We start from the raw sequence: 18,512 nt of genomic DNA on the forward strand, positions 1-18,512 counted from the left end.
GGAGATCATTCCTAGGAAGAAACCTAAATCCAAGGTAGATGAAGAGAAAGTTAAGTAAAAAAGACAAGGAAAAAGACATCTATTCACCAAAGATTTGAAAAGTGTTGGAATTATCAGAAAAATGTATCTGGAAAACTAAACCTGAAGCAAGTCTCTGGCAAAATTCCAGCATCTATTTTTGAGTGTTTAGAGAAGAAAAATATTGATCCCTAAGACTCAGAATCATTAATAATAAGTTTTGTGAACAAATGTTTGAGGAACTTAGGTAACTGATATCTATTTAAGTAATTCACTGGAAAAAAGTCTTTCAACATCTTTATGAACATAATTAAGATATATGTACACTGGCACATTATATAGTCAAGCTGAGTTTGTAGCCTCTTAAAAATAGTACTAAAAAAGTCTTGAATAAAGGGTTTTATCAAACTGGATTATATTCTTGAGTTTTATATCTTAGTGACTGCCCAATCCTATGCAACAACTTTAATGACATCTTGGAATACATCATAGAGAGTAATCATCTATTTAATGATGACAAAAAGGATAAAAGATACTTGACAGACTGTATTAAGAATTTAGATGAGTGAGCCAAGACAAATAATTTGAAATCTAACTGGAACTGGGCAGCTAGGTGGCGCAGTGGATAGAGCACTGGCCTTAGAGTCAGGAGTACCTGAGTTCAAATCCGGCCTCAAGACACTTAATAATTACAGAGTTGTGTGGCCTTGGGCAAGCCACTTAACCCCAATACCTTGCAAAAAAAAAAAACTAACTAAAAAAACTAAAAAAAGAAATCTAACTGGAAAAAATATAAATAAATATAAATATGTTGAAAATAAATATTGAATAAATGGAGCAATGTGGATCCTTGGTTAAGCAAGTAGGCCATATTCGAAAATCTGTGAAAGTTGACCATAAATGGCCACAACAATATTAGTAAGATTGATCAGGGAATAAAGGCTCATGATCTTATTCTGATTATGATTTTTTAAAAAGCAAGTCTTTCCCCTTTCTAAGCTATTCTCCTATCAGCTACCTTCTAAAATTGAAGTTTCAGGAAAGAACTCCCCATGAAAAGGAGGACCAGGGCTAGAAGTATCTCAAGAATGAGAAAAGAATCTAATATTTAAAGGTCTCTCAAGAAGCCTTCTAGTACAGTTCCCATTTGTTTATAAATCTCCACACCTACCTCCCTTAGTAAATATTTGACCTCCTCCAAAGGTCCAACAATCCTCCTCCAAACCCATCATTTCTGGAAAGTTGATTGGTAGGAAGTTTTTTCTCCACTAATCAAAAACCTTGTACATGACCAAGTATTATTGACATGTACAAGATCATAGTATTGCTGACAAATGATCACCTAGCTTCTGCCTATTGACTTCTACTTAGGGAGAAACTTATTATCTCTTAAAGTAGTCCTTCCCCATTTTGGACCATTTTTGTTTAGATTAATCCTAAACCTGACTCTTTACAATTTCTATTCATTGCTACTAGATATAATGGTTGTCCTTCATTTATTTTTTTAGGTTTTTTGCAAGGCAATGGGGTTAAGTGGCTTGCCCAAGGCCACACAGCTAGGTAATTATTAAGTGTCTGAGGCCAAATTTGAACTCAGGTACTTCTGACTCTAGGACCAGTGCTCTATCCACTGCGCCACCTAGCCGCCCCCGTCCTTCATTTTTTTTTTTAGGTTTTTGCAAGGCAAATGGGGTTAAGTAGCTTGCCCAAGGCCACACAGCTAGGTAATTATTAAGTGTCTGAGACCGGATTTGAACCCAGGTACTCCTAACTCCAGGGCTGGTGCTTTTATCCACTGTGCCACCTAGCCGCCCCCTGTCCTTCATTTTTGAAGAGGACCATGACATCAGGGAGGGGATGCCATGACAATCATGTGAACTGGATCTGAGTGAAGGAATGCTGTGCTAAGTCACCAGCCTTACTTTCTCCTCCAGAGACATCTTGGTCCAGTGGCCAGCTATGAATCAGGATGACTACAGATGACCCTGGATAGGAAGCAATCAGGGTTAAGTGACTTGCCCAAGGTCACACAGCTACCAAGAATCAAGTGTCTTCTAGTCCTTCTGAATTCACAGTCAGTGCTCTATCGAATGCACCATATAGCTGCCCCTCTGGGAGCAAGAAGAATGAGTTGAGTCAATCTTCCAAAGGATAGCTCCCCAAATACTAAGATAAAACTATCTTACATAATTGGAAAGAGATCGTTCACTTATGGTTGGGTTGTATCAAACGAATAAAAAGGACAATCTTATCTAAATCAATGTAAAACCATCAAATTATCAATGGGTCACTTTATAAAAGCAGAACAAATAATAATCAAATTCATTTGAAAAAGAGAAATTGAAAAACCCAAAAGAAATAATTAAAAAGGTAGGAAGGAAGTAAATTTTGTTATAACAGAACTCAAATTATTCTACAAAGCAGAGATCATAAAAAGTACATGGTACTAGTTAAAAATACAAAAGCTATTCAAAGGAAAGAACATGAACACAAGGCCCAGAATCAGTGTGGCAGCATTACATTTGAAAAATTACTACTTGAGAATCAACTACTTGAGTAATGACTATTTGAGAAAAAAACTATCAGGAAAACTAGAAAGAGCATGGCAGAATTCATTTTGAACTGATATCTCATACTAAAAACCACAGTAAACTCAAAATCATATGACCAGATATAAAAAGTCCTATCATAAATTAGACAATCAAGGAAGGAGATTTCTATCACAATTTTGGAGAGAAAACAGTAAATTTAAAGGAGACAAAAGCAGGGCAATATTAATACTAAGATGATAGGAGTTGTCATGAAAATAACATTAGGAGTACTGCATGTACACGAAAATGTACATGATAGGAGTTCTAATAAAATACTATTTTCTATTCTTTATATAGGAAAATGTTTACTTGTTAAATTGGTCATAAAAACAGAAAATCTATAATATATACTAGGGCTGTCTAAATTTACTTTTAAAATTTTTTATTGAAACAATAGACAATATCTTTTGATTTGCCATTTTAGTGAGAGCTCTGAAGCAGCTTGGTTTCATTTACTAAAGCATCTAGTAAATCCTCAGGGGCCATATAAAAATCACACTGAGGGAGGTATTTTGGACAGCCCTAATATAAACAATACAATAAAAACAATAAAAACTTAGAGATAACCATCACCCCCCTTTACAGAATCTTCTCTTCTTCATGTCAAACATACCTTATTGCTATAACCGGTCTTCTCACCACTCTGGTCACCTTACTGATAATTATCCATTTTGTCTAATTCTTCCATAAACCATGAAACACAATTACATATTGCTGACCAGATGTGGTCTAACCAAGGTGGAGTACAGGAGGCTATCAGAAGATCTCAGAGTTTGAAGAGTACTTCTAGTCCAATTTGTATACAACAAAGAATTGCTTCCACAATAACTTAGCTTAGCAAAGTTATAAACAGGAGCAAAAGTGACGAAAATTTGCAAAACATATTTCAATTTAGGCAAAAGAAAGAGAATCTAGTGTGGTAGAGGAGATTAAGTGGTGGATTTAGAGACTGAGGTCTTTGAGTTGAATCTCTGATATAACTAGCCAAGTGATCACAAATAAGTGAAAAACTTCACTGAGTCTCTCCATGGTCCTTTTCAATAAAATGGGGGTAGTATACCCAAAGGGCAATAAAACTGTGCAATCCCCTGATACAGCAATACTATTACTAGGTCTAAATTCCAAAGAAAAGATAAAAAACAGGATATGGGGCAGTTAGATGACCCAGTGGATAAAGCACTGACCCTTGAGTCAGGAAGACCTGAGTTCAAATCAGGTCTCAGACACTTAATACTTACTTAGCCCCATTGCCTTGTAAAACAAAAAGGGGGGGAAAAGACCCACATGTATAAGAACATTTATAGCATCTCTTTTTGTAGTGGTAAAGAATTGAAAATTGAGGGAATGTCCATCAATTGGAAAACAACTAAATTAAAGTTATGGTATATGAATGTTATGGTGTATGATTGTTCTGTAAGAAATCAAAAGTGATTGGACTTAGAAAAGCATGGGAAGACTTGTATGAACTGATGTTGAGTGAAGTGAGCAGAACCAGGAGAACATTATGCACATTAACAGCAACACTGTGAGATGGATCCACAATGATGGACCCAGTTCCTCTCAGCAGTTCACTGACAATCCTGAGAGTCCTGTTATGGAAAATGACATCCATATCCAGAAAAAAACAAAGCATATTATATTTACTTTAAAAAATTTCTTTTATGTTTTTTCTTTCTTTCTCATGCTTCCCCCCCCTTAGACTTAACTCCTTTTTCACAATATGACTAATATGAAACTATGTTAAACACGTTTGTTACATGTACAACCTTTATCAGATTGCTTGATGCTATGGGAAAGGGAGAAGGAAGGGAGGTGGTAGAAAAGGGTGGAACTCATATGATTGCAAATGGATGAATGTTGCAAACTACCTTTGCATGTAATGGAAAAAATAACAAATAAAATAAAATAAAAATTTAAATAATAGGGATGGTATTATTTTCACTGCCTACCTTCAGGACAGAAAACCATTTTGCAAACCATAAAATGCCTTAGATATGTAAACCCCTGAAAGTGTCACAGAAATCTATGGCAACTTTAAATGCTATTTTCCAGAGATGGGAAAAGGAAGCAAAATGTGGCCAGAGGAAATAAAGACAGAGACACACTCATCTTTGTGGGATTTGGCAGAAGAATGAGAAGGGAGCTAAAATAGGCAATAGGAAGAAAGCAAAGACTGAATTCTTTCAAACTAAGGTCAGATTTACCTAGACTAAAGAAAAAGAATCTTTGAAGACAGAAGAACAAGAACACAAGAAGACAAAAAAAAATAATTGCAGGGAGGAGCAAGAAAGAATAAGATCCAGAGCATGGTAGCAGGATTTACAGATCACTGTTGCAGAGGTGGAAGATACATCTGAGATCATCAAGTGCAAACTTCTCACTTTACAGATATGGAAATTGAGGCTCAGAGAGACTGATTTGTTTAGGGTAAGAATCTAAGGCAGAATTCAGACCCAGGCCTTACTAAATACAGTTCTAGTACTCCAGGAAAAAAAAATAAGAAAAAGAAAAATTCTTTCTCTGAGAATATAGGGAAACATGAAGAAAAGGAGATCAGGAGACTTACCTCCTGAACTGAAAGACAAAGTTATAAGTAATTCAAAAGGGAAAGCCACAACCCTTCTCAATAGGATTTAAGGACCTTAAGGAAAGGACCCAGCCTAAAACATCAAAAGTAATACCCCCTCTACTGATTCACAATCACCCCCACTGGCCTGGTTTTTATTCACTCACCAAGGTAAGTGCCTCTTGGGACTTCTCCCTCTGGAATTCTGAATGTTTCCTTTCTTTCCAAGTAAGAGGTCACATCTGGTTTGGAAACTGGAAGTCCTGAACATGGGGGTAACAATTAGAAAAAGCTATAAACAGATAGACATCTCAGAATTCCATCTAAGACTCTTTAGCTTTAGGGAATAGGGCATACTATAAAAGGCCTGAGAAGGAAGCTCTTTTTTGTGTTCTTATGAAAGTGTATGGAATAACTAACAGGGTTTGATTTGGGTTCAAAGAAAACGAGTTCATTCTGACACACTCTATGTTGAGACAATAGAAATATTTTTGTTTTCAGAAATCTAATTCAAAATTTTGACCAGGATAAGCAGATGGAAGAGAAGTTGCATCTGTAGGACAGTCCAGTAAAACTGCTGATTTAGAGGGAGCAGAAACACAGTGACTGTTTACAGCAAAACCTTTAGAAATCTCTTCACATCATAAACACCAGGTCAAAACTTGGCTGAGCATTTCTGATTTCCAACAGCCTTGAGAAAGTGAGATTACAAAATCAACTCTCTGACCAGATGATTCATGAGAAAGAAGCCATCCTTACCAAGGGAGACAAAATTCTCATAGTTTTCCAGCATCACTTCCCTGAACAGGTCCTTCTGAGCTGGCTCCAAAAGCCCCCATTCCTCCTGGGTGAACTCCACAGCAACATCCTGGAATGTCAGGGATTTCTGAAATATCCAAACATTTATGCTCATTGAAGAGCATCAAGGGAGAAGCAGAATTGGCACAACACACAGGTAATAGGTCTTAGAGCTGTCAGAGTTTAGATTACATCACATTAAGAAATTTCTTGTAAATCTATCTATAGGCTTTGTACCTCATTTTATGCCAGTCTCTATGTAAAAAATAATCTTACTTTCAAACTTTCAGGTGAACCTTATGAATTGCTGCTCAGTGAATGTGCTTTATTCTTCAAAAAATTGCACTACTTTAATTAGATAATTTTCTTGGTCCTAATAAACACATTTTGGACAGTGTTTACTCAGAAGCCAGGCCACAAATGGATGAGAAAATAAAAATGTTTTCTTCTTTAAACAAGATGATCCTTGGATTCTCTCAGAACTATTAATTATTTTACTTTCATTAGCACACAGTGATTTGGAGGGATGTGGTAATGGTAGGCCAGGGGCAGGGATAATAATCATTATAAACTGGGGAAAAATTTAGAATCAGTAGGGCAGCTAGGTAGAGCAGTGGATAGAATGCCAGCCCTAGAGTCAGAAGGACCTGAGTTCAAATTCAACTTCAGACACTTAATAAATAACTAGCTATATGACCTTGGGCAAGTCACCTAACCCCTTTGCATTGCAAAAAACCCTAAATAAATTAGAATCAGGGAATCCCCCTATCATTTCCAGTCTGGTAATCAGTACCTCCCTATTAGATCAAGAATAGAATTTCCCCTTGGAGAAATTTAATATTTTAACTTATAAAGAATAAGTCAAGAAACTGACTGATACTTTTAGCAGAGAAAGAGAGCTTGAATAAGTGCAAATACCTCAACTCCACATCATCATGCCTCTATTCCACTGTTGGTGTAGTCTATAAAATATCTGAGTGGTAACACCGATCTGTTTTTGTTTACCTTTACCCAATGTTCTCTCCCATGTTACTCTTCATGTTCAGGACTTGGTTTGACTCAGGTCAGTACTGATAATTTTGGTTTGATATTGGAACAAAATCCAAGAAGCAATAATAAAAGTGGAAATGTTATTACAAATAACAAAATTCATAAAATATTTTGGGATCAATCTACAAAACCACATGAAAGACTTGTATAGATAAAAAACCACCTAAAGGAACAAAATAAGCCACACATATGTCATTGAACATTTAACAAAAACAGATATGTACAGTCATAGCAGAAGAAGGATATTCAACATGGACAGGCATTGAGGACATCTTGAGCTGCCCACTGTGATTCACCAATCAAGCAACAGAACCACCCTGAAGTTCTTCCTGCTTGTTTTTCAGGTGATTAGGAAGTAATTTCAATGGCCTAGGCTTGAGTCCCTGAACTAAGAATCAAGAATAATCTTACTACCTTTCAAGGAAAAAATGAGCATAACATGGGAGGAAGGGTTAGGATACTGTTCCTACAAACCCCTCTGGTTCCTATATTTCTTTATGTGATGATTTCTTCTTAGTGTACAGTGCTGTTACCTTACTCCACCCCTTTACCATCCTAAAATCTTTTAAATAAATTATATCTTTCCATAGTATTCAGTCATGGGTCTCATCACAGAAAAGTTTAGTGATGCTCAAATATGAAATTTACCTCTTTCTGTTGGAATTGTTGTTTTATCTTGCTTATTCCTAGATGACTTGTCATGGATTAAATACAGTTAAAATGTGCCAGAAGAAAGACTTAAAAACCAGATACTTTAAAAACATTTTCTAAATAAATTTTATTTTCAAATCCATATTCTCTCCTTGCTCCTCTTCTCTCTCTCCTACTAAGGAAGTAAAAAAGTAAAATCAAACCAAACCCCTGGTATAAACATGCTTATGCAAGCAAAAACACATTCCAGCATCAGGCCTGACCAAATGTCTCTGTCACTTCTCTATCAGGAGGTGGATAGCATGTTTCAACATTAGAATTATTGATGGTCATCGTGTTGATTATAGTTTCTAAGTCTTTCAAAGTTGTCCAATAGACAATGGATCAGTGTTGCCCCTGAGATATTTTACAGCTTTACTAACAGTGGAATTCTCCTTGAAAGAGAGACATGATAACATGGAGCTGGGGAATGTGAATGATCTATTCATTTACTGAGGAACTTTCTCTGATAAAAGTAGTAGTCAGTTTCTTGACTTAATCATAATTTTATTCTTTATAATGACTGTTATTTATAATATTGTTATAAAATTGTTCTCCTGAAAACCAAGTTCTTCTAATAACCATGTCCAGTTTGTTCTATTCCACACTGTTTCTAGAGGGGAAGAAATTTAAAGCATTGTGTATTATGGCTATAAAGTAGCTTTTTGGTGCTTATGATGATGGATGAGAAACAAAATAAGCCAAGGTACACTCTGTGTTACTCTTATATCACTCCATAAAAAGCTATCAGTGGCCCAATTTGAATCCATTTTCCTGGAATGTAGAAAGTTACCCACTGACTACTTATTTTGCCTACACTCCTACTATGTAAACCTAAGTTATTACAAATATAAGTCTAGACTGGCTGGTTTTATTTCCCATTTCCTCCTATAGCATATTCAGATTGCTGTGTTAGTGGCACCACTTCCATGGATACTAAGTTAGATGTTTGAAAACTAAGGTGCTTCCTGGGATCCCTGTGTCTTTTCATCATGATGATGTCATTTCTGGGGTTTATTTATCTTGTTCACTTTTTAAATAATTGCTGTTCCAGTTGTAGGTTATGTCTTACCTGAGTTACTATGCTCTCTTCTAGTTTTTTTTACTAATTCTGATCTTAATTGTCACGTGACAAGTTCATATTCTGATTTTACATACAAATAGTGTAAACAGGGATAACTCTCACATCAAAAACAAATCTTTTCACAGGATGCTGGATCTAGAGCCAGAGGGGTCTTCAGAGGTCACCTAACACAACCCCTTCATTTTGTAGAAAAGGAAGTGAGACCCAGAGAGAAGTCACTTGCCGTTGAGGTGGGATTTGAACCTGGGCTCTGTAGCCACTGGCTCCTCCATTTTACCAATGCTGCTTTGTATCTTATAATAATTAAAATCTTCTTTGTATTTTATAATAATTATAATAATAATAATTTATTTTGGTTTTTTTCAAAATTGTTTGTCGCTTGCTATTTCTAGTACCTATTGATCTTTTTTCCACAAGGGAAGTATTCATGATAAAAAGATGTGTGTCTGTTCTTAAATCTGTAAGGTTTTGGTCTCTCCCATTCCTTCCTGAATACGTTTTTCCACATATTTATCCCCATCCTCACCTTGGCCTACCAAAGAGCTGAGCAGATGCTGCTTGAATTCCTCTACCTCTTCCTCACTCTCTGGACATCTTCTCAAGAGCTGCTCTGCCACCCTGACTAGAAATCAAGTCTTACAAGAGTTAACCACTGTACCCTGGTACGGTCATGCTAGATTCCCCAGGGTCAGTGAGCCTCAGAAAAGCTTCCCTTCACTCCCTGGCTATCCTATCATCCAATTGAACCCCCCCCCCTTCCTAGATGTGGATGCATAATGCAATATCATTTTTCCTAGAAAGCCTGTCTTCCATCTATAATCCAAGTAACTTTGCAAATTAAAATACTCTCTCCTGCCACCATTCCCTTACTGATGTTGTATCCTTCCACTATATAGCAAATTCCTTGAGTCCAAGGATTGTCATTCCCCCCCACACACACATCCTTCTATTCTTTGTTTTTCTGATTTCATTTATAGCAAGAATGTCAATTCTACAGTGCAATGAACCTCTAATCAGTACACAGATCACACTTAAGAGTATCAATAGTCAAATGAAAGCTTATGGATGATTTAAAAAATGGTGATTCTTAGCACCTTCTGCCACTTTTTTGCTTTTATACCTCCATCATGGTACAAGAGGAAAGAAGGTGAAAAGAATAGAGGGCCATTTTGAGCTTCTATTTCAGGGCCTAAAAGCCCATCTCTCACCCCTCCAGGTAGCAGTCCTATTTCTGGGGGTGTTCTCTGGTTTATCTAGGATAAACCTCAGAAAACAGTCACAATATGTTGTTGGGGTTACATTTGAAGCCTTTCTAGAATGGCAGCAGCTGCTGTTGGCAAGGCTTTGGAGAACTCAATGCCTTGATGGGATATTGGACTATAACTTTCCAAAACTGTATACAATTCCCATTTACACTTATCTATGAACATATTGGCTCCCTTGGCAGAATATCAGCTCCTTGAGGAAAGAGACTATTTTGTTTTTTTTTTTAACGTGTATTCTCGTACCCTAGCAGAGTGTCTGCTGACATTCAATGCTTGTGGTTGATTGCATGATATAAATACAAGAAATCCTAGATCATCCAAAAGAATATCCAGAGACATCTGAAAAAAAGCAACAGATGTTTGGGACCCTGGATTCTTCCTGGAAGAGGAGAGAGCTAGTGAAAAAAAGGAAAGAAAGGTGCCCATACTTTTAGGAATGAGACAGCATTTCAGTCAAGAGAGAAAATGATGACTCACCTGAGACCAGGCTGCCAGGAACCCAGAAGTCATCTTCTCCTTTACTTCAGTTCTTCTGTCTTGGAAAAAGTCAGAATCTTGAGAAGCCAGAATGGGGGGTGGGGGGGTGGGGGGGGGAGGAAGGAAGAATATTAGTCCTCCTTTCCCTTCCAGTTTCTATAGGCACTAGGATGGAATGTCCCACCAGGCCTCATGACCCCCAGATTAAGTGTAAATTTACACAGATCTTTCCCAGAGGGAGAAGGCAACCCTACCCAGAATCCACATTTTCCTGGAATCAGAAGGAAGGGCTGTGGTTATCAGTCCTGGACATCCTAAGGTGATGGAGAAGATAGGGGTGAATTCATAGGACTCCTCCCCAAGAACTGCATAATAGTGAATATGCAGAGCAAGTTCTCTATGGCTCAATAATTTGTTTACTGAATTAGGAAAAATATTTCCAATCTCCTCCATGCCTGACAGGATATGTACAGAATCAACTGATGAAAACCTTTATAGAAAGATTGGAGGGGGGGGGAGTAGCTAACAGGGAGTTCAAAGCCCACAAAAAATATGAAAATAATGTCTAGTTACCTTTGATCAGTTCAAATCACAAGGTCCAGAGGAACCTCCCAGAATCCTGAAGAATTTGCAGTTGTGATAGCTAAGTTTCTGCCCATGATCTTTGAAAAACCGTGGAATACCACAATAAATGTCTTATTTCTAAAATATACAGAGACCTGAAACAAATACATAACATATACAGTCATTCCTCGCAAGAGAAATAAGTCAAAGGAGACCAAAATTTTCAAAAGAACTGCAAACTATTAATGGGACAAATCACTTAAAATGAAAAAAAAAGATATCAAAACAACTCTGAGATTTCAAGTCACATCATGCAAACTGATGAAATGACCAATGAAGGGGGCAGTCAATGTTGGAGGGGCTATAGGAAATGGTCTAACACTTTCAGATTTCAATTTGAAACTATGCAAACAAGTAAACTGTCCTTATCCTCTGACTCAGTAACTCTACTACCAAGTCTATATCCCAGTACAAGACCCAGGAAATTAAAGACACAAGCATCTAAAATGTGGGAAACTATTCGCAGCAACACTTCTTGTGGCCACAAAGAGCTAGAAAAGAAGAGGGTACTGGGAAATAGTGTATTGATTTTTTTTTAACAATGGTGAATGAAAGTATAAGAATATTATTTTGTACCACAGAATGACAAATATGAGGAATTCAAAGAAACATGAAGATTTATATCAACTGATGGAAGAAGAAAATAGAACCAGAGAATAGATATACTAACTTTAACACAGTGAATGAAAATCACAGTTAAATGTGATGACCAACCTTGGCCCCACTGGGATAGATAGATAAAGAAATGACTTACCCCTCTTCTATGAAAGGAGAGGAGAGAGATTTTTATATCAAAATGTTGTATATTGCTATCAAATATTTCAGCTATCATCTGTTTTTATTATATATATATATATCTATATATATATCTATATATGAGGGTTTAATTTTAGTGAGAGAATGAAAGTATCGTTTCTCTCATCCAGAAAAGGCTTCAATTTTTAAAGGTCATATTAGACTAACCTCATTTCCTTTTTGATAGGAATGGTAGGACAAAGAAAGGCAACAGATACAGCTTACCTTCTGCCATCCTTGTGGACAAAAGGAAGAGGGTTTAGCTATACAAGATTACATACGGTTAGGTCGTTTGAAATTGCATGAATTGGTTGAGCTCTAAAAGAAGGCATTATTGACTCACTGGAAGGTTGTTATTGGAGAGTTTCCAGGAATCTCTCCCTGGCCATATTCGTCTTGGACTTTAGATAAAGGCATTCATTGACAACATGTTTACCAGGTGACACCAAGCTGGGAGGAACTGTTAATATATTGGACAACAGTCAGAACTGACTGAATCTAAATGACGAAATTTAATAACAAGGTAAATGTTAAGTATTAACTGCACAAAGACAAGGATGGGAAAAACAGCCAGCCTGTAAGTTGCTTAAGAAAGGATTAGAGGCTACTCTAGTGGCTTCCCAGTTCCTCAGAAGAGTGGCAAGATGGCAGCCAATACACCTGAGCTCAACCTCAGGCTACACAGAATGAGGGAGGGAAGGGGCAGTGGTGGCTTTGGCCAGTGCATACCCGCATACTATTGTGTTCAGCTCTGGACTCCACATTTTGGGAAGAGCTTAGACAAATGGAGAGGATCCAAAGAAATATGGTCAGGTTCATCTCTGACAGAACTACATTTTAATATAGTGAAGCTTCAGTTCAAAAATGGAGATTTTTAATCTAATAAAAACAGAGTTAAGGAAGCCATGAGAGCTGCAATTCAAAGGTTGTTATGTGGAAGAGGGATCAGACATGTTCTTTTTGTCTCCAAGGGCAGAAGCAGAAATGCAGATTTAAATTTTGTACAGTAGATTGAGGGGATAAGTGTTAAAAAAACAAACACAAATCTTAGCAGATTAGAACATAAAGCCACATTTAATTAGACAATAAATGAAGAGATAAAAAAAGAGATAAATGAAAAACACTACATGTGATTTAAACTACTGCACAAGTTGTTCAGGAGAAAACAAGAGTTCATGAGAAAAAAACTTGCTGGTCCCAGTGGACTGCTAGCTAAACACTGTTAAGACCATCAAGAAAAGGTTTTGATTCTGTGTCCCTCTAAATTTCTCATCATAAGTTCCTTATGACAAAAACATTGTTTTGGACTGATTGAAGGATTATTTTCCTGCCTTGGGTAGTGACCCTTATACTGTAGTACAGTGGCAGCCAGGAGACCTGGAAAGCTCAGGTGGAAATGGGTCAGACAAATGTGTAAATGGGATAGGGATGGGGGAGGACACAGGGTCAAGTTCATCTTCTGGACCATTGCCTCCCAAACTGGGCAGGTTCCTCTCCAACCTTGCCTCTCTAGACTTTTGCACTCCTAGCCTCTTTCTTCAATTATTAGGCCCAAGGCCTCTAGAATCACCCCTGTCTTGTCTCCTCAGCCAATATAGGCAAAAACATAACACCAGCAGCTCCTACTCATTAGTGTTTACACAAATAATGATGAAAAGTCTCAGGACAGTTATGATTTTTCTCTGCAGGTTTGTCCTCCAACCCTGTCACCTTCTGGAAGAACTTGGGGCTCCAGGCTGGGCTTGGGCTATCAACAGATTCTGGGACCAAAGAGAAGATGGTGTCCGGAAGGATCACATCCTTGGTCACACTTTTCACCTAAAACCCTGCCTATTATGGCCATACTCCTTGGGCATTAAAAGGTCACAAAATAATTGATTCTTCCTTCATTTGACAAATATTTAATGCAACCACTGTGTTTAAGGTTTTGCACTCAGTACAGATGTTTACTCCTTGGCAAGATGCTACCTAAACAGTGGGCAGACTTTCCAGCTCCCCTATACCTTTTTCCTGAGATTTATACTTAATAATGAGAATCCAGTGAGAGTAATGACCTCTATCCCAGAACTACACAAAAAAGTATTAAGAAGCCTAGAGGTCACAGGAAAGGGGTCCCCTCCAGTAAAATGAGTATCAGTATGAGCAAAGAAAGAACATGTTCGGGGGTGGCTAAGTGGCGTAGTGGATAAAGTACTGGCCTTGGAGTCAGGAGTACCTGGGTTCAAATCCGGTCTCAGACACTTAATAATTACCCAGCTGTATGGCCTTGGGCAAGCCACTTAGCCCCATTTGCCTTGAAAGAACATTATGTATAGAAAGGTTCTCCAAAGAAGCCTAGAGGTGGTCAGAAGGCCCATGTGGAGGTCATCACAGGACTGAAAAGGGGGGTCACTCTAGTGACCTGAGAATAGGAGATCCCAGGCCCAGGGGAGTCATAGGCCTCTCAAACCCTGTCCAAGGAGGGTTTTGAAGGTTCACTGGCTAGATTTCCTTTCCTCATCCCTGCTCTGGCCAGGCTTTGAAGGGAGAAACCCCCACTTCCCACGGGTGTCCCCAGATCATTTCATGGCACTGTCTGCATCATAAGGGCCAAAGAGAAAATGGACTCATGAATCTACAAAGAGTTCAACAAAGAGACCACATTATGCTTAAGGGCATAGCTACTTGTTTCCCTTCCCTGTGGTTCTTTTTCAGAGAGTTCAGCAAGAACTCCACATTTGTTCTTCAAATTTAGGGAATTCCCTCCTTTTCAAATTGAATAATAATTTATAGATAGTCCCTAAGGTGTGGTCAAGTGTTCCTGCCTCTTGTATGACTTCATTCCAGCTTGAAGATTTTTTTGAAGCCTAAGGTCTTTTGATTGGTTGTTCTCACCTTGTTAAGGTATCAGAGCTAAAAGGGGATGGTTAAACTCCACATAAATATATGTATATGTACATGTATTTGCAATGTATTAGTTATACACATGTCACACAGACAAGTGGTGGAGTTAAGATTCCCCTTGGGACCTAAAGAAAAGGTATAAAGATATAAAGAATAGCTTATACCCTCCCATAACCAAAGACTCTGAGGCTAAAGAGATTAAAGAATTTACCTGGGGTCATACTACACATAAACCCTCTATCCACTACATGGGAAAGAGAGGATGGAGCTGAAAATCATCTTGTTCAATCCTTCCTTTAAATGTGAGGAAATGTGGGTCAGAAAGCAGCCAGTCTGCCTGGGCTTATAGGGTTATTCAAGCAATAAAAGCATCAGAACCAGGGCTCAAAGCCAAGTCTTTTGATTTCAAAGATGATCCTCTCTTCATGGCATCATGCTAAAGATGGGAATTTGTAAAACAGTGTTGAAGAAAAAGGGTTTGAAACAGAGGTTGGTTGTCAAAAGCACAGCTGACTTACATGTGGTATGTTAAAGTTTGCAAAGCACATATTCCATATTATGTCCTATGAATCTTACAAACCAAGTGATATTATTCCTTTCATTTTAATTATCAATTTAATAATGAGGAAAATGAAATCTAGAGAGGAGACTTGACTACAGTCACATAGGGTCAGTGCAGTCTCTCCTATCTCAAAGGACCTCAGTCTTTTCAATTCATAAGGTTGGGTGAGTTGATCCCAAGCAGCAAAATGGGAGGTGAGAGGGGAGAAGGGGTATTCAATAGTCAGATTGTGATCTGATTGATCAGATAAGCTTCAGCACTTACACCATGTAAAGTGCAAAAGCTACAGAAACTTAATAGAAAATAAATGGTTTTTCTACAAGAGTAGCTATAAGAAGAAAAGAGCTTATTTTAAAAAATGTAATAAAAATTTTGAGGGAAAGAAATGGGAGCATAAATAACTTAGAAGAGAAACTGGGAAATCTTATCCAAGTAACAGATCTCCTGAAAACCAGTAAAGAGAAATCAATGACCCTGTGAAATAGCAAGAAATAATGGAACAAAAAAAAAAAAATCAAAAGACTAAAAAAATAGAATAAGTAAGGTATCTGATTCCAAAAAACTGACCTGGAAAATAAGTCAAGGAGAGATATACTTACTACTTTAAAAATTGTTGGAGTCCCTGAAAACTATTATTTAAAAAAACTAACAAAACAATTTAGATTGTCAATGAAAATTGCTCAGATCTATCAGAATCAGAGACCAAAGTGAAGATAGAAAGAATACACCAAGTAGCTCCTGCAAGAAATCACAAAGCTAAAAGTTCCAGCAATGTCAACCAAAAAGTAGAGCTCTCACATAAAATTAAAAAAAAAATACTGAAAAATTCAATTGAAGGTCTGGAAAATTACAGTCAGGATCATATAAGACCTAACAGCTTCTACTAAAAACTTTAATAATCCAAAAAGTAAGTCTTACAGACTTATAACCAAGAGTAATTTTACTCTGCAAAACTGAGTATAATCCTAAGAAAGAAATGGATCACTAATGAATCACAAGACTTTCAATTATTTTTGGTGAAAGGAACAGACCTGAGTAGATTCTTTCAAATACAAACCCAAGATTCAGAGAAACCTAAAAAAAAGGTCAATTTATTTGAAAAATGCAGAGTACCTATATGATGGTGTAATGCTAATGTTCTAATGGGGGAGGAGAAACAATTTCAGAGCTCTGAAGTTTTCAAAAGGCATTGAGGGGATTAAAGATGAGAAGTGGAGGTCCTGGGGGGTTACCTGGTTCTATTTGGAGAGTTTTAAGTAGGAAGAGAGAGAATAACAGGAATACACTAATATAGAAAGGAAGAAGGGGATGGAATTTACTGAAGTACAGGAGAAGAATAGTATGGAAGAAATACACGGAAGATAGGTTAAAGAGAGGGAGTACCAAATCTTGATCTTATCTGAGATAAAGAAGAGCTGAAAACACAGAGTTTGGTGTAGAAATACATGGAACCCATTAGGGAAAGAGAAGGGGATGAGGGAGTAAATGGAAGAATAATAATATTGGGAGAGAATATTCAAAAGAACACAAAGTTAAATATTTACAAAGAGGAGATGGGAAGGACAGGGGAAAAAAAAGAGAGAGGACCAGAGGGGAGAAGAGGGAAGGGAAAAATAAGAAATCAAGGGTTATTTCAGTTAGGTGGTCACTGAACAAGTTGTGATTATGAAGATAATGGCACATGACTGCATCTAAAGAGAAATGAGAAATGAGACAATTTTAGAGCATTTTGTAATGAAAGATAATGTTGAAGGGTAAACAGAATCAAGAGCACAATTTATATTACGAAGGCAATCATAAAGAAACATCATTCTGAAAGACTTAGAGCTGTTAAGCAATAAACCATTGCATGTTCAGCAGTCTTAGGATGAAGCAGATTATCCGACTGTTGACAGAGAAGCAACGGCCTTGGGAGGAGGGAGAGGACGCACGATGCAGGAGGCACCTGGGGACGCAGTGACCGCGTGGACGTCTTTGGGCTGATTTTGCTCATTTGGTGCAAAGGTTTTGTTTTGCCACGCGTGGAGGGCGGCCGCAGCGATGCCTAACAAGGCGAGAGGCGGGCCGCCCAACCCGCCGGGGCCCTCCCGTGTGCGGGGCGCCGACGGTGGGCTTGGGGGGACATCCGGGCTGCGGGGGCGGGGGGCAAGCCCGGGAGGGGCCGGCGTTCTCCGGACCCCCACCCCGCCCCGCCCCGCCCCCGGCCTTTGCCCTCCCGGCGCCCGGGCCCTGTGCGCTGGGGCAGGGCAGCGCGGGGGGCAGCGCGGGGGGCAGCGCGGCCACCCTTCGGCCCCCCGGGGGAGGGGGCCCACGCTGGCACCCGGAGCCCCTCCCCCCGGGTCAGCACCTCTCGGACCCGGAGGCCCCGCTCCGCCCCTCCAGGCCCCGCCCCCGCCCGGCGCCCTCCCTCGGGGCGGGGAGGGGGGTTGCCCCGGCCTGGGCGGACAAAATAGGAAACTGAGGCCCCGAGGGGGCCCAGGCCGGGCCCCTCCTCCGCCCGGGGGCTCGGCCGGACACGTGGGCAGCGGGTCTTTGTCCTCGGGGAGGCAAGGCCTGGGGGTGGGGGAGGTCAGACCCGAGGGGGGAGGGGCGGAGGCACGCCCCCTCCGCCCCCACTCAGGCTCCCACTCACGGTCACGTTCACGCTCGCTCCCACTCACCTGCTGCCCCGGAGTCACTGCCCCAAAAAGAAAAGAAACAAGAAAAAGATGGGCTGAACGCCCCAAGCGCCCGGTACTGCGCCGGCGCAGGGGGAGCCCCGAACTACGGTTCCCAGAATCCATCGGAGAACGCGGAGCCGAAGGATTCTGGGAAACGGCGTCCGGCACGCCGGCGCCGCTCCCCTAGGACGCCCCGCCCCGCCCCGCCCTTCTCCGCAGGGCCGGCTCCCGGCGTCCCTCGCGCGGCCCTCAGCACAGCCCTTCCCCCGCCCGGCCGGCGGGACCCCCGCCCCCTTCCACCCCAGACTTCCGGGGAGGCCCATCGCTGCCCCCCGCGCGGCCGCGGGCCTGCTGCCGGACACGGGGCCGCCCTGAGGTCCGGACGGGCCGTCCCGGGACTAAAGCGCCGGCCCAGCCTGCTTGCTGCCAGTCTTGTTTTAACCCCGCGC

General features: G+C 39.8%; 1 protein-coding gene across 2 annotated transcripts in view; it reads right to left on the reverse strand.

Moving 5' to 3' along the window:
* Positions 1-18,175, reverse strand: part of LOC141496006 (uncharacterized) — a 30,129-nt gene extending 11,954 nt beyond the window's left edge. The window contains exons 1-5 of one of the 2 annotated variants that reach the window (XM_074198008.1): positions 18,064-18,175; positions 11,113-11,258; positions 10,540-10,598; positions 5,935-6,061; positions 5,343-5,438 (exon numbers count right to left, since the gene is read on the reverse strand). In XM_074198008.1, the coding sequence (XP_074054109.1) occupies positions 5,343-5,438; positions 5,935-6,061; positions 10,540-10,572 (256 nt within the window). In that variant the 5' untranslated portion in view covers positions 10,573-10,598; positions 11,113-11,258; positions 18,064-18,175. Of the gene's footprint in view, positions 1-5,342; positions 5,439-5,934; positions 6,062-10,539; positions 10,617-11,112; positions 11,259-18,063 lie in introns of both variants that reach the window. The other variant, XM_074197999.1, reaches the window with a different exon arrangement.
* Between the last annotated feature and the right edge of the window lie 337 nt (positions 18,176-18,512).

This window comes from Macrotis lagotis, chromosome 1 (genome assembly GCF_037893015.1).
Source record: "Macrotis lagotis isolate mMagLag1 chromosome 1, bilby.v1.9.chrom.fasta, whole genome shotgun sequence".
NCBI lineage: Eukaryota > Metazoa > Chordata > Mammalia > Peramelemorphia > Peramelidae > Macrotis > Macrotis lagotis.